Source organism: Syngnathus acus, chromosome 13 (assembly GCF_901709675.1).
Source record: "Syngnathus acus chromosome 13, fSynAcu1.2, whole genome shotgun sequence".
Taxonomy (NCBI): Eukaryota; Metazoa; Chordata; class Actinopteri; order Syngnathiformes; family Syngnathidae; genus Syngnathus; species Syngnathus acus.
Window position 1 is genome coordinate 3,641,938 of NC_051098.1, and position 17,210 is coordinate 3,659,147.

At 44.2% G+C, this 17,210-nt stretch overlaps 1 protein-coding gene across 8 annotated transcripts in view; it reads right to left on the reverse strand.

Moving 5' to 3' along the window:
- The window catches only part of fat3a (FAT atypical cadherin 3a), a 173,107-nt gene that overhangs the window by 28,474 nt on the left and 127,423 nt on the right, over positions 1-17,210 (reverse strand). For all 8 annotated transcript variants that reach the window (XM_037268356.1, XM_037268362.1, XM_037268359.1 and 5 more), the window contains 7 exons: positions 15,764-17,132; positions 9,224-9,420; positions 8,910-9,063; positions 7,668-7,901; positions 6,832-7,224; positions 2,263-2,477; positions 1,508-1,645 (listed from right to left, as the gene is read on the reverse strand). In XM_037268356.1, coding sequence (XP_037124251.1) covers positions 1,508-1,645; positions 2,263-2,477; positions 6,832-7,224; positions 7,668-7,901; positions 8,910-9,063; positions 9,224-9,420; positions 15,764-17,132 — 2,700 coding nt within the window. The remainder of the gene's footprint in view (positions 1-1,507; positions 1,646-2,262; positions 2,478-6,831; positions 7,225-7,667; positions 7,902-8,909; positions 9,064-9,223; positions 9,421-15,763; positions 17,133-17,210) is intronic.

The window sequence follows — 17,210 nt, forward strand, 5'->3', positions numbered from 1 at the left end:
ACTGGAGTTTGAGACCCCTGCTGTACATGAAAATACAATCTGAAACATGGATGTTTATTTTCCTCATTGCAAATAGTTGAAAAAAAAAGACAATTGGGCTCACTGTTTCAATACGTTTGGATGAAAGGATATAGCATATTGCATTTCCAGAATAGTAAAGATAGTTGTTGTCATAAAATATAATGGACTATAATTACACAATATATCTTAATTCCAAACAGCTGTGACTTGTTTATTGCCTTGTTTTAATAGTGAAGGATTGTTTCATACACACACGCGCGCACACACACACACCACACCACACACACTGATGTGCTGCACAATGCTCTACAGACAGTAATGGGGGTGTTTTTTTGGTTTATTATTTTTACTAGACTGAGAAATAAAAATAGCGCTAATGAAGTACAATGAAGAGAAATGCCAATGCAGCAGCAAAACAATATGAGGAATATGATAGCGACCCACATTTAAACAAATTATTTAACATCCTTGGCCTGCTTCGGAGAAGCAGAAACAAGGAGTATGAGGGAGTGGTAGAGGGGAAGCAAGTGCTATAAGAAATTGGAGGTGAAACAGGTAAACACAAACATCTATTCATTAACACTGACAACCATGGGAGAAAACAATCACTCCATTCTTTTGTGCTCTCTCAGACACGTGCAAACACAAACCAATGCTCATTGTGTGATAACCTCTAAAACGCTTTCATCAGCCTAAAGCTTTGATCCCACCCACCCAACTTCAAACTCCACTCATGTGGCTCATGGACCACACTCATGAATACTTTATCATTAGAATCTGAACATTACCGAATTACTCAAGCACTTCAGATGAATAGGAGATGACCAAGTCACTATTCATGCTAGAATTTATTGAACACATGTGTGAGACTTTCAGATAATTGTTGGCCTGGCTTTCCTGGTTGGGTGTGAATAATTGCCATTTGCTTTGAGATTCATCCACTCCAGAGTTTTTATTGGCTGTCTTCAGGAGCATTTGGCCAGCAATTAGATCAGATTAGATGAGATTTTCTCTGTGTTTAACTGATCATTTTTAGCTATTATAAGTGTGTGTTTGGGGCGGATCGGTGGCACACTGGTTAGGACGTCCACCTCACAGTCAGGAGGGTGCCGGTTCAATACCACCTCCGACCCTCTGTGTGTGGAGTTTGCATGTTCTCCCCGTGCCCGCATGGGTTTTCTCTGGGCACTCCGGTTTCCTCCCACATTCCAAAAACATGCTTGGTAGGTCAATTGAGCACTCCAAATTGTCCCTAGGAGCGAGTGTGAGTGCAAGTGCGGATGGTTGTTCGTTTCTGTGTGCCCTTACCCTGCGATCGGCTGACAACCAGTTCAGCCTGTCCTCCGCCTACTGCCCGATGCCTGCGACCCCCATGGGGACAAGCGGTATAGAAAATGGATGGATGGATGGATGGATGGAAGTGTGTGTGCGCGCGCGCGTGTGTGCGCGCGTGCGTGTGTGCGCGCGTGCGTGTGTGTGCCCTTACCGTCTCACGGTCCAGATGCTTGTTGACCTTGACGATCCCGCTGAGTGGGTCAATGAAGAACTGGTTGTCTCGGTCCCCACTTACAATGGAGTAGAGGATGGCCCCATTCAGCTGACTGTCCATATCCTCTGCTACCGTCTGCAGAGCACGCATGAACACACACAAGCACATGCGCACACACGCGCACACACGCACACACACACACACACACACGCACACACACATATACACACATTTAGCAGCACTTCTACAATTTTTGACCATTATTTAATTATACAGGAAGATTTTTACAATGCTTATGAAGAATAGTTGTGTGAGGCTAATTAAAAAGGTGGGCATTGTCCTCCGTCCCTAAGTTTCCATCCCTATTTCAGCCTCACCCAGTCGGGCGGTCTGAGTCAGCCAATATTAATTGGGCTAACAATGTTAACCTATGTTAGCGGTTCCACATTTAGGGATAATTAACAAATCATTTTAAATTTGCACCCAGCACGAGCCACCTATTGTGCCAAAGAGGCCTTACCTAATTCATGCATAATAAAAAAGAGAGAGAGTGAGAAATCCTGGTCGATACAATGTATCATCATTTACAAACTAACAATGATGAATATGTAACATTATTGGCTAAGTAACTACACCTCATATATGATATTTCTTGAGAGAAAGTTTTTTTTAGTCGTACCTTTAAATGCTATGATAATGTGGCAGAAATTAATCACATTGTCTTGGTTAAAAAGGTCATGAATTGATCATACCTGTACAACAGATTCTCCAATGGTGGCATCCTCTGACACAACAGCGGTATACAGGTCACGGCTGAACATGGGGGCATTGTCATTGACGTCCGTTACATTTATGTTCACTGTAGTAATGGCACTCAATGGAGGCGTTCCCCCATCTTGAGCCTCCACTGTTAAGAAGTAGTCCCTGCAAGTTTCATAATCCAGGGCCTGGGCAACTAAAATGGCTCCTACACGGAGGTGAGCAGAGAAAAAACATGACATACTGCAGCACATGGGTATTAAAATTTAACTAGAACATACAATTTCCGGAGGAAATGAATAATGAAATTCTGAAAGTAAATATTTGGAATCATCCATCCATCCATCCATCCATCCATCCATCCATCCATCCATCCATCCATCCATCCATCCATCCATCCATCCATCCATCCATCCATCCATCCATCCATCCATCCATCCATCCATCCATCCATCCATCCTCTATACCGCTTGGCCCCACGGGGGTCGCGGGCGTACTGGAGCCTATCCCAGCAGTCATCGGGCACGAGGCGGGGGACACCCTGAACCGGTTGCCAGCCAGGGCACACAGGGCACACAGAGACGAACAACCATCCGCACTCGCACTCACACCTAGGGGCAATTTGGAGTCCTCAATTGGCCTACCAAGCATGTTTTTGGAATGTGGGAGGAAACCGGAATGCCCAGAGAAAACACACGCAGGCACGGGGAGAACGGACGTGCTAACCAGTGCGCCACTGAGCCGCCTATTTGGAATCATGTGTGATGTAATTAAATGAAAAGATGAGGAATGCTATAGTAGAAATGCTTTGAATGACTGTCACTGTCCGTCAAATATTTTCTGTCACTATTAAATCTTTTCAGAATTGATTCTTTTATAGTTCATTCTACAGATTAATCAAACAATCCGGTAATAATTAATTTAACATGAAAGCGTTTTTTAAAACTGTATTCCCAAGTACTGTTTATTAACCAACCAGTGTTGTTTATTTGGTATTGTTTAGTAAACAACAATTAAACAATATCACACAAGAGTTATTACTGTTGTACTGCTCATCAAACTTTTCTAAACTGATTTTGTTACTGGTGTGGTGATTGTTTAGTGAAGTAAAAGCAGGTGTTTGCAAATATCTTGTTTTGATTAACCACTAAAGATAATCAGTCTATTTTCATGAATGACTAGACAAATTAATGAATAATTACTTTTGAGAGGAAGATTTGCAATTGGTTAGTGCGGCTAAACAAACAACATGCTTACCGTATTTTTCGGACTAAAAGTCGCTCCGGAATATAGGTCGCATTAGCCATAAAATGCACAATAACGTGAAAAAAAACATATATAAATCGCTCCGGAGTATAAGTCGCATTTTGGGGGAAATTTATTCGACAAAATCCAACACCAAGAACAGACGTAACATTCAGAGTTATTCAAATAACTTACATAAATAACACGTTTATAAAACCATCTGTGTCACAGATTCATTAAATCCATCGATCGTCCTTTATGTCAACTGACGGCTGACGGCGCTTGTACTTCAAAATATTCCACAGGCCCATATAACGATATATAAATGATATATCCAATAACTATTATATAAGCAATAATATTATCAAACCATCTGTGTCACTCCAAATCATTAAATCCATCGATCAAATTCCTCGTCCTTTGTCAACAACGCCACGCGTGCGCCCTGACGTCAGCCTCGTCGTTATTCCACAGATCTAGTATATAACTATATTGTAGCGTTAACAAAGTACAAGGACCCAAGCACCGGCGTCGACTTCCAGGCGTGTGGCGGCGTGGACTTCCATCCCCGGAGGTAGCACTTCCAGCCACGGAGGTGGAAGAGAGCTCCATAGAATAGGACCGGGCGTGCGTAAAAGCCATGTCCGAGCCCCATCCACCGTCCCCGGACAGCCACCCGGCCAAGCACCGGCCCCCGACTTCCATCCACGGAGGTGGAAGAGAGCTCCGTAGAGTAGGACCAAGCGTGCGTAACAGCCATGTATGTCCGAGCCCCATCCACCGTCTCCGGGCAGCCACCCGGCCGAGCGCCGGCCCCCGACTTCCATGAGAGCTCCGTAGAGTAGGACCGGGCGTGCGTAAAAGCCATAATAGTTTTTCAAACCTTCTGTGTCACTCCAAATCCTTAAATCCTTCAAACTCTTCATCCGCCGTGTCACTTACAAACAAAGCCGCTAATGATGCCGGTAGTACGTAGGGCCCTTCGTCATCTTCGTCATCCCATGATCGAATCTTTGTCCTTTATGTAAACAACCGCCGCGCCGCGCTGCTGACATCACTTGAAATTCAAATTACAGTAATCCCTTGCTACATCGCGGTTCGTTTGTCGCGGTTTCACTTTTTTTTTTTTTATATTTGAAAATCTATGAAAAAATTAACATATAAGTCGCTCCTCAGTATAAGTCGCCCCCCCACCCAAACTATGAAAAGAAACGCGACTTATAGTCCGAAAAATACGGTACTCGACCCGCTTCCAGCCAAACCATTTGAAGAATTATTTAAAATTTTAGGACCGTCCGTCTTAAATATAATTAATCTGTCTGTCTCCTCTGGTATAGTGCCAACAGCCTTTAAAACCGCTATCATTAAACTGCTACCAAATCTCGACCCGGACTGTCTCAGTAAGTATGGGCCAGTTTCAAATCTCCCATTCATAGCAAAACTTCTTGAAAAAGTAGTCGCGCAGCAGCTCATTGATTACATGGTCGCCAATAATCGATATGAATCTTTTCAGTCTGATTTTAGAGCTAATCATTCCACCGAGACAGCACTTGCTAAAGTGACTAATGATCTCCTCATATCTATGGATTCAAACATCGGTATTGTTACTACTCGATCTTAGTGCTGCCTTCGACACTGTAGACTTCGATATTTTATTAGAGTGCCTTAAAAGCTGTGTTGGTATTTCAGGGTCAGCACTACGCTGGTTCTATTCCTATCTATCAGACAGGACGCACCAAGTGGTCCATGGCAATGCGACCTCTGAGCTCTATAACGTTACGTGTGGTGTCCCGCAGGGATCGGTACTCGGACCAATTCTATTTAATATTTATATGATTCCGCTTGGGGACATAATACGTACATATAATATTAGTTTCCAATGTTACGCGGATGACACTCAATTATATATGCCGTTTTCTATGACAATTCCGCGGGACTGTTGTAATCTTGAGGCGTGCCTTGCGGAGATCAAGCAATGGATGTCTCTCAATTTCCTTCGTCTTAACCCAGATAAAACTGAGATTCAAGATTCAAGAATTTTTATTCGCCATGTTTGAGCGTGCCAAACAAGGAATTTGACTTTGATACATCACAGCCTTTTGATAATTGGTCCAGCTCGTTATCACCACTTATTTAAGGAAACCACTATAACTATGGATAACCGTACTATCACTCAGAGCGATACGGTAACTAATCTCAGGGTAATATTTGACCAAACGATCTCCTTTCAAAAGCACATTAAGAACATAACTAGAATTGCATTTTTTCACGTCCGTAATATTGCTAATATTCGTCCGATCCTCTCAACCGGTGATGCGGAAACTATTATACATGTGTTTATTACGTCGCGCCTGGACTACTGTAACACATTATTCTTTGGTCTTCCTAAGTCCAGTATCAAAAGTCTACAGTTAGTACAAAATGCTGCTGCAAGGCTGCTCTCACAGACAAGAACATTTGATCACACTACCCCAATATTAGCCAACTTACATTGGCTCCCGGTCCACTTAAGGTGTGACTTCAAGGTTCTTCTATTAACCTATAAATCATTGCATGGATTAGCGCCTTCATATTTCATCGACCTAGTTGTTCCTTACGTTCCGTCTCGTAACCTCCGCTCGCAAAACGCTAGTCTTTTAGTGACCACGAGGGCCAAAAAAATGTCTGCAGGGTCTAGAGCATTTTCTATTCGGGCTCCAGAGCTTTGGAATGCCCTACCAATGGATATTAGAACTGCTACTTCTGTAGAAACATTTAAGACACGTTTAAAGACACATTTCTATGATATGGCGTTTAATTAACCTGTAGTGGCCGATTCGGCTGGAGTTTGTGTTTTCGCTCCCCCCCCGATACCCGAAGCCATTCATTTACAAATGTGATTGCACTTTAGTTTACATATTTAAATGTTCAGATATTAAGAGTGATAGACAGTTTTTGCATGATTTGAATCAGGCAAAATAACATGCTTTTTCTCTCGAATATATTGTTATTATCATTTGTTTCTGATGTAATCATTTTCTGTATAAAAAGTAAATTTGGTGTTCAAAAAGTCTTTTTTCAAACTTGAGTCTTGAAAAAGAGGGGGTCGTCTTATAATCAGGGTCGTCTTTTATTTGGGCCAATACGGTAATTTGATAATCGATTAGTTGTCAATTAATCTATTTTGACAGCTCTAGAATCATTTGGAATGATATTGGGGTAAAGTGTGCACTATGTTTGTGAAAATGTGAAATGATATAGATTGTATAAGCTACACTGCACTGTCTCAGGTGTGTCTCAAGTGAACCAATACCAACAACAGCAATTGTTATACTCACCAGAAAGAGAATGGATACTGAACTTTCCATGCTCATTTCCTGATCGTATACTGTAGGTAATCTCAGCATTAGTCCCTATGTCCTTGCTGGCGGCGTACACCGTGAGCATCTTGGTGCCCACTGCCACATCCTCTGGGATGGTCACCAACTGATCGCGGCGTTCAAACACCGGTGGATTGTCATTTATGTCCAATACAGTGATTGTAACATTGATCAATGAAGAAAGGGGAATAGGTGAACCCTCATCTGATCCGCGGACTATTAACTGATAAGATGGCTGAATCTCTCTGTCAAGGATGCGTTCAAGTACCACGATGCCTGTTGACTTATCAATAGAGAATGAACCATCAGCTGAATCTGCCAAGGAGTAGACAACCGTACGCCCTGGACCAGCTGCAGAGACAAAAGAAGTCGTTTTAGTAATTTTCCAGTTGGACATAAAAAGTTTTGAAAACAAACAAAACAAAAAGTAGAATGACATAACTACTGTATCCTCCAAAGAACTCAAAAACTAAAACCATAGATAACATACATACATCCCAATTATCCTTTCAAATGTGTAGGTGCAGCCTGCATCCAATATCTTCCATAGTAAAAAGTGGATTGGGCAATTAATGAATATTTTGAAAACTACCTGAAAATATTCACTGTATACTCTAATGCGATGAGAAAAGGGTTTTTTTTTTTTTTTTTTTTTTAGCATAACAAGTAATACATAAAAAAAGCTGGACTTCATTGTATAGCTTTATTGCTATGGGTGTTGGATATGATTTAAGAGACAGAGGAAAAAAGTAGCAGCATTTATGAGTCACAAGTAATAAAATTCAGTGAATCACCTTCATCTGGGTCTATGGCTTGGATGCGAGTGAGAAGGGCTTTAGTAGCAGTGTCTTCATATACACTTGCTGTATAGTGTGGCAGGGTAAAGACTGGTGGGTTGTCATTCACATCAGTCACTTCCACCCACAACTCAACACGGCACCACTGCCCACCACCATCAGTTGCCAGGGCAACCAGCCAGTAGTTGGGTGTCACCTCTCGATCCAGAGCTACAGATGACTTGATCTCACCTGATGAATGAAGTTATTAACAGAAAGTGGAATAATAACAGATAGAAAAAATGTGTATAGTGATTTGTATGCACATGTGCATAATTAAAGACAATTAACTTAGGCCATAGATTTTACACACTAACTCAAATTAATTTGAGCTTCATTTCATATAAATACATACAGTAAATGCACACTGTACACACAATGCAAAAGTATGGAGCGTTGATATATCCACGCTATGGGCTCTATAGTCTATTCGTAGAAGGTGCTTGAGCGTAAAAAATGGCACATCCTGATTTTTGTGCCAGTGCAAGCCTTGTTTCTCCTGTTTTGGTATTTGGTAGAACGTTTTGAGTCATATTGGGTGTCCTGAAGTAGCATGCGCACCTGACAAATTTGTTTGGCTGAAAGTCATTTAAAGTGATGCCACATCCAACCATTGGTATAAATAGGCCATGTTCAAATGGAAAAGTAGCTGGATTTGTTTAAAAAAAAACATTTTTTATTTGTAGTTAGTTTTTTTCTTCATTATCAAGTCTTTTTTAAATTCACCTAGTCTTAATTAGTTTTTAGAGCAAGTTTTTTTTTATTCGCTTTTTTTTGGGTGGAAGGTGGCTTCCAAGTGCCCACTTCTCCATGCAGATCATTGATCTCCATGGTCAACGTTACATCATTCACATGTGGAGGGCTGCCTGCAGTTCCTTTTAAATCAGAATCAGCTTTATTGGCCAGGTTTGTGCAGGCCAAACAAGGAATTTGACTCCGGTTGATCTGTACTTTTCACAGGTTGACCTCCTACATGGACTGTGAAGGACTACCCCTCTCAGGCACCAATTTTAAAGGGAATTAGAGGAGCTGCTTTGATTGAAAAATACCCTTTTTTAAATGCACCGTGCTGTGCTTTGTGAAAATACCAAAACAAGGTGTAATTAGTCTCCGCATGTATTTAGAATGCGCCTTACGCTAGAACTGCACTGTGATGAAAATAGAGCGTTCCATCTATGTATATATAAGTTGCATTCATACCAGTGTCTGGGTCGATACTGAAGTCATGTGATCCACGGCCATGCAAGGAATACTGGATCCAAGCACTGATGCCCACATCTTTATCAGTGGCACCGACCCTTAGCAGCACACTATTCACTGGGATATTCTCTGGAACAGATGCAGTATAGAGTGCCTGTGGACATACATTCACAAACACACACACAGCCCTCGGATAAAATATTTTATGAATTGACATCAGCTTGTTACATTCAGTCTAAAATAATTCATAGTCCATTCAAATCCAGTGGATCCAATAAACAAAGACAGTGGCCAACAGCAAGCTTGATCGTCACCTGGTCACAGATGGGTTTGTTATCATTGGCGTCCATCACTGTGACCTCCACGGTTGCTTGGGAAACAAATAGTCCATCGCTTGCAGTGACATTAATAATGTAGAGGCTGCGTTCCTCCCTGTCCAACTGCCCTTTCACGTACATTTTCCATTCACCCTGAACTAGACCCAGCGCAAACACACCACGATAGTTTCCACCTGTAAAACAGAGAAACAGACAGCAATCAATCTGGTTTCTGAGTCTTAGTCCATAAAGAATTCTTTGATAATTACAACTGATCAGACTATACAAATATTCTGAACAGTATTTTATGCTAGTTTATCATTTATTACTAAAACTGTGGACAGACATGATAGTATGTAAATAATATAATATATACATGGTTTACAACATAATCAGGGTTATTTAAACAGAGAATACTCACAAGAAATCACGGAGAAAGTAAAAATTTTAGAAAGTAAGGAGCTTGCTGTTTCAGTAACAATAAAGCCTAAGAAAATCACAACTGAAAGAGTATACTGTATAGGTTTCCATGATTCCATTAGAACAATGATTTGAAACACGGGTACTAGTCGTACATATTTTGGTAGTTTCCCGATATGTGTGGAAAATCCAGACCGCAGTGACGGGCTCATTTATCTATTTTGGCAATTTCATTCCTCATTCTAGTACGGCTTCTATTGTGTTCCCATCAAATATATTCATTACGAGAGTCAAATTAACATGTTTTTTATTACAATATGTTAAGATCTATACTTTTTCATGTGACATAGGACTTTGGCTTGTCCATAACAATGAGTGCATGGATTCCTCAGTATCAACATAGTATCAAGTGCGCTAATCATTGTTGTAATTTGCCATTCATTTATTTAAGGTGCCACAATCTGGGGGTGGTCGCAGGGTGCTACCACCTCGGTTGTGGGTCCCATCCCCAGCAAATTTCCTCGAAGTACCCATGGCGATGTGAATAGTTGTTTTCTATCAAGACTACATATACAGCGATCCCTCGCCACTTTGCGCTTCACCTTTCACGAATGCGCTACTTCGTGGGTTTATACGTGATGGGAGAACGGCATGTAAATACACGCTGGTAACGTGGGGTGTCTCTAAGCAATGTGCGTCACTGCGGACAAACGCGGGAAGCGCGGCAGCCAGCCTGTCATGACCGAGGCAGGACAACCACGTGCAACACGGACTGTTTATTTAGAGCAGGGGTCTCAAACTCCAGTCCTCGGGGGCCGCATTCCTACATGTTTTCCAAGTTTCCCTCGTTAAACACACCTGATTCAATTATCAGGCTCCTGCAGAACGTGAGGATGAACTGATCATTTGAATCAGGTGTGTTTAACGAGGGAAACTTGGAAAACGTAGGAATGCGGCCCCGAGGACTGGAGTTTGAGACCCCTGATTTAGAGAATGGGAAAAGAGGAAAAGGGAGACTGGAACGCCAGCAGAGCAGGTGCACAAGGCGAGTGACGAGCCAGTCAGCGAGCTCGCGTCGTGTGTCGTGGTGGCATTTCGTTACACAGCAAATCAGGCAAACGGGAATCGGGTGGCAGGCGTGCGTGTGTCAAAGCAGATGAAACAGCGAGGACTGACAGGGGATGAACGGCGTCTATATAAATGCCCTAATAAGCGGGTAACACGAGACAGGTGGTGGCAATCAGTGCCGATTAGCACATGCAATACCGTATTGGCGACGGGCGCCACGAGGTCTAGCGCGGAGGGCGCGTCAGCCGGCCAGCAGGGCGGGAGCGAAGACGTGACAGCCGCGCACAAGGGAAAAATGCACCGCCGCGCAGAAAGTGTCAAGACAACGACAATTACCGCTCATAGCGTGGGGAGTGCCTCTGAGAAATGTGCTTCACTGAGGACAAGCGCGGGTTGCGTAGCTGGCTGCTGTGCACGTAGGAAGAAGGCACTGCCGTCGAGGACTTGGGACGGCAGTGATTTTTTTCCTACGTGCGCGGGACACCGGCAATGAGCCCTGATAGCGGGGCGTGCCTCTGAGCAATGTATGCACATTCTGCGGACGTGACAGTGTTCAAGCACAGGAGGCGGCAGCCGGCCCCGCGCACCAATCGGTGCAGAAGGAGTGAAAATATCACGTGTTTGTTCTTTTATTTACTGCAAAGGTAAAATACATGTACAAAAGAGTGTCAGAATGGTTATTAAGGGAATGGGAAAGTTTATGTTGCGTAAAAGTACTGGGAAGGGTTTAAAAAGCTTATAATAACACATATCCATCCATCCATCCATCCATCCATCCATCCATCCATCCATCCATCCATCCATCCATCCATCTTCTTCCGCTTATCCGGGGTCGGGTTGCGGTGGCAGCAGCTTTAGGAGGGACGCCCAGACTTCCCTCTCCCCAGCCACTTCGTCCAGCTCATCCCAGGGAAACCCAAGGCGTTCCCAGGCCAGCTAAGAGACATAGTCTCTCCGGCGCGTCCTGGGTCGTCTACGGGGTCTCCTGCCAGTGGGGCATGCCCGGAACACCTCCCCGGGGAAGCGTCCAGGCGGCATCCTGGTGAGATGCCTGAACCACCTCATCTGGCTCCTCTCAACGTGGAGGAGCAGCAGCTCTACTCCGAATCCCTCCCGGATGACCGAGCTTCTCACCCTATCTCAAAAGGAGAGCCTGGACACTCATTTCGGCCGCTCGTATCCGGGATCTTGTTCTTTCGGTCACGGCCCATTGCTCGTGACCATCGGTGTGGGTAGGAGCGTAGATCAATCGGTATTTTGAGAGCTTTGCCTTATGGCTCAGCTCTCTCTTCACCACGTTGGACCGGTACAGAGTCCGCATCACGGCCGACGCTGCACCAATCCGCCTGTCGATCTCACGCTCCATCCTGCCTTCACTCGTCAACAAGACCCCAAGATACTTGAACTCTTCCACTTGGGGCAGGATCTCATCCCCGATCCGGAGAGGGTATTCCACCCTTTTCCGACTGAGGACCATGCACTCAGATTTGGAGGTGCTGACCTTCATTCTGACCGCTTCACACTCGGCTGCGAACCGCTCCAATGAGAGCTGGAGATCACGGCTTGAAGAAGCCAACAGCACCACATCGTCTGCAAAAAGCAGAGATGCAAAGCTGAGGTCCCCAAACCGCACACCCTCAACGCCTCGGCTGCACCTAGAAATTCTGTCCATAAAAGTTATGAACAGAATCGGTGACAAAGGGCAGCCTCGGTGGAGTCCAACCCTCACTGAGAACGAATCCGACTTACTGCTGGAAATGCGGACCAAACTCCGGCATCGATAATACAGGGACCGAACCGCCCCCATCAATTGGTTTGGCACCCCATACTCCCAAAGAACCTTAAACAGAACTACCCGAGGGACACGGTCGAACGCCTTCTCCAAGTCCACAAAACACATGTGGACTGGTTGAGCGAACTCCCATGCACCCTCAAGGATCCTGCCGAGGGTATAGAGCTGGTCCACTGTTCCACGCCAGGATGAAAACCACACTGCTCCTCCTGAATCCGAGATTCGACCTCCCTATGGAACCTCCTCTCCAGCACCCCTGAATAGACCTTACCAGGGAGGCTGAGGAGTGTGATTTCTCTGTAGTTGGAACACACCCTCTGGTCCCCCTTCTTAAAAATGGGGACCACCACCCCAGTCTGCCAATTCAGAGTCCCTGATGTCCACGCAATGTTGTAGAGGCATGTCAGCTAAGACAGCCCCACAACATCCAGAGCCTTTAAGAACTCCGGGCGGATCTCATCCACCCCTGGGGCCTTGCCCCCAAAGATTTTTTTAACTACCTCAGTGACTTCGACCCCAGAGATAGGAGAGTCCACCTCAGAGCCTCCAGGCCCTGTTTCCGCAATGGAAGGCGTGTCAGTGGAATTGAGGAGGTCTTCAAAGTATTCTACCCACCGACTCACGACGTCCTGAGTCGAAGTCAGCAGCACGCCATCTCCACTGTAAACAATGTTGACGGTGCACTGCTTCCCCCTCCTGAGACACCGGATGGTGGACCAGAATTTCCTCGAAGCCGTCCGGAAGTCATTCTCCATGGCCTCACCAAACTCCTCCCACGCCCGGGTTTTTGCCTCAGCAACCACCTAAGCCGCGTTCCGCTTGGCCATTCGGTACCTGTCCCACAGGTAAAAACGGCCCGGTAGGACTCCTTCTTCAGCTTGATGCTTACCAGCGGTGTCCAACACCGGTGTCCAACAGCGGTTTCGGGGGTTCCCGCCATGACAGGCACCGACCACCTTACAACCACAGCTCCGGTCGGCTGCCTCAACAATGGAGGCACGGAACATGGTCCACTCGGACTCAATGTTCCCTGCCTCCTCCGGGATGTGGGAAAAGCTCTGCCGGAGGTGGGAGTTGAAGCTCTTCCTGACAGGGGATTCTGCCGGACGTTCCCAGCAGACCCTCACAGTACGTTTGGGTCTGCCAGGTCGGACGGGCATCTTCCCCCACCATCGAAGCCAACCCACCACCAGGTGGTGATCAGTTGACAGCTCCGCCTCTCTCTTCACACGAGTGTCCAAAACATGCGGCCGCAAATCCGATGACACAACTACAAAGTCGATCATCGAATTGCGGCCTAGGGTGTCCATGTGTGCACTTGGCATCAAGACACCCTTATGCTTGAACATGGTGTTCATTATGAACAATCCGTGTCAAGCACAGAAGTCCAATAATAGAACACTGCTTGGGTTCAGATCGGGGGGGCTGTTCCTCCTAATCACGCCCTTCCAGGTCACACTGTCATTGCCCACGTGAGCATTGAAGTCACCCAGTAGAATGGGAGTGAACCCCAATGTGCAGGCGCCCAGCCGGGCGGCAATAAGTATGCCCACACCTGCTCAACGCCTCTCACCGTGGGAAACTCGAGAGTGGAAGAGAGTCCAGCCCCTCTCAAGAGGACATGTACCAGAACCCAAACTGTGTGTGGAAGCGAGTCCGACTATGTCTAGTCGGAACTTTTCTGCCACGCACACCAGCTCGGGCTCCTTTCTTGCCAGAGAGGTGACATTCCATGTCCCAAGAGCCAGCTTCTGCAGCCGGGGATCGGACCGCCAAGGTCCCCGCCCTTGGCCGCCGCCCAGCTCACTTCGCACCCGACCCCTTTGGCCCCTCCCATCGGAAGGAATAACATGTATTGTAATATTATAATATTGTGTGTTGGACCACAATGCAACATGAGATTCATGCGCAACCGTGACTCACTTTGGTTTCGATATGCATGATGTCCCCCGTGTTAATGTGATGTGGCAATTTAGAAGATGGACACTTTGCATTGTTTTGCAAGGTAAACCATACTTCTAATTAACTTACAATACACCCATGCCACATGTTCTTCATCAGTTATAAACCGGCAAAGTAGTGCATTTGCGAAAGATGAAATGCGAAGTGTTGAGGTATCACCGTATACCATTTCTACTTTTTTTTCTAATTTCATTTTTTGTGGGTGGTTTTGGAACGCATCTCCTGCAAAAATGAGACATCACTGTATATTCCATTAATTACCGTAATTTTCGGACTATAAGTCGCGTTTTTTTTTCATAGTTTGGGTGGGGGGGCGACTTATACTCAGGAGCGACTTATATACATATATATGGTTTTTTTTCACTTTTTTGGGCATTTTATGGCTGGTGCGACTTATACTCCGGTGCGACTTATAGTCCGAAAATTACGGTACTGTATGACTGGGTGAACTAATAGGCAGCGTAAAAGCACTTTGATTCCCTTGACGGAATTAAAGTACGATACAAGTGAATCCCATATACCATTTTCCCTCTCAACTGTCAAGGGTAAGGGTGTGCAACCAGGGTGCCTGTCTTGCTGATGTTCATTGCAATGTAATAAAGAGAAGGAATTTCTTCCACCAAAATTACTCACTTTTTTAATCTCCTGTCTCTTGGTGGTGGCTCCCTCAATCTCATGGGAATTTACGACTTCATTTTGATCTTATTTGTCAATGAATAAAGTAATCATTTGATTTTAATACATACTACTATTTAATCAAGGAGATAACTAATCCTGCTTTCATCAATTTTAATTGTTTCTTTTGCACTCAATATAAATACTGTAACTCTTTGTTTGAGTCACCTATTAGTTTTTGTCACGAAATTTATACATACATATAAATATTTTATTTGGGAAAGAATATGACTTGTGAGTCATTAGGTTCCCAGGCAAAGCCCTCATTAATTAGTTTGTTTAACCTAACAATGTATTGAACAATTACAGAAAAATAATGTTCAGTGCAGCTGGTTTTGGCTTTTCCACAGTGTTTAAAGACGAATATGCTGGTTATTATTTGTTTGATATTTTGAAAAATGTTATATCGTTAAAGGATTTCAGTCATGAACCATTTTTGTAGCAAATGTTTCTCTGTGAAAATCTTTCCAAATAAAACAGCGCCATGGTAGTTCTTTAACACAATCAGTGGCTTACCCAAACTCTTACCGTGATATCAACACACATCATTTCAAATGCAATAATAATAATAATAATAATAACAATTATAATAATAATAATAATAATAATAATAATCTTACCTGTAATGTGATAGCTGACTTGTCGGTTAATGGCAGAACTGTCATCATCTTTTGTGTTCAGCACAGCAACCACTTCTCCTGGTGAGTCACTCTCGTTAACTGTACCAACATATCGCTGCTCCAAGAAAATGGGTGGGTTGTCATTGATGTCTGATACTGCCACTGTAACAGTGGTAGTGCTGGAAAGAGATAATGCCTCCCCGAGATCTGAGGCGATCACTGTGAATGTGTATGATGGATTGGACTCATGGTTCAGGGTCTTGCGGGTGGAAATCCAGCCTGCGTTGGAGTCAATACTGAAAATTCCAATTAATGTAGTCTCAACTTCTGAATTGACAAAGTCTCCAAGACTATATGTTACTTGTCCATTGGCAGATGAATCTGGATCATGTGCTTGGACTTGAATAACTCTGGTTCCAATTGGCATTCCTTCCAAAACTGTGGCTTCATAGGAGATGGCCTCAAAAAATGGTTTATTGTCGTTTAGGTCTAGTACTTTAACATTAACATCAACAGAAGTTACAGAATTCAGCTTGGCTTGTTGCACAGTTGCTATAACTTTGAAGTGGTATTCTTTGATATGCTCATGGTCCAGGAGCTTATCTATCTTTATCACCCCAGTATCCTTTTCAATCACAAACATTTCATCTTTGTTGTTTTCTCCATTTTCTCCATTAACCAGGGAAAATGCAGCGATAAGGGTGTCATATCCAGGAGGATTGTTAAGGCGAACCATACCAATAGCATAGCCTATTAGTGTGTCCTCTGGTATGCTGAATGAATATGGATGATGACTAAATGAGGGAATGATGGAATCTGGAGAAAGAACATGAATGTAGACTGACACTAGAGAGTGGCGAACTGGATTTCCATTATCCATGGCTTTTACAAAAAAAGATAACACAGAATTTCTCAAATGGCTGAAGCTTCCTTTTGTCACCATCCAGCCATTTTCAGGATCAATCTCCAAAATCTCTGCCACAGGGACATGTGCCTCACTGTAGAGAGAATATGTAACCCTGGCATTGATGCCATCATCAGGATCACTGGCCTGAATCTGTGTCACTAAAAAACCATGAGCAACATCAGACTTGACAGACGCTCTGTATTCAGTGGCACTGAAATGAGGTGCATTATCATTGTCATCCAGAAGGGTAACTTGTACTGTACAGTACGAAACACGTCCACCTGAGTCTTGGGCGAGCACAGTCAAGACTGTGTCTTTATTTGCAGGGTCCTCACGATCAAGCTTTTCCACTGTGGTGATTTGGCCATTTGCATCAATGCTGAACTGGTTCTTGCCAACATCATTGACGAAGGAATAAGCCACATGACCAAAAGCACCAGGGTCCGCATCAGCTGCCTGTACCTTTAATTTAATGAAGGGGAAAATGAATAAATATGCCAGGCATCTTATGCCAAAACATCCAATTAAATAATTTCATGA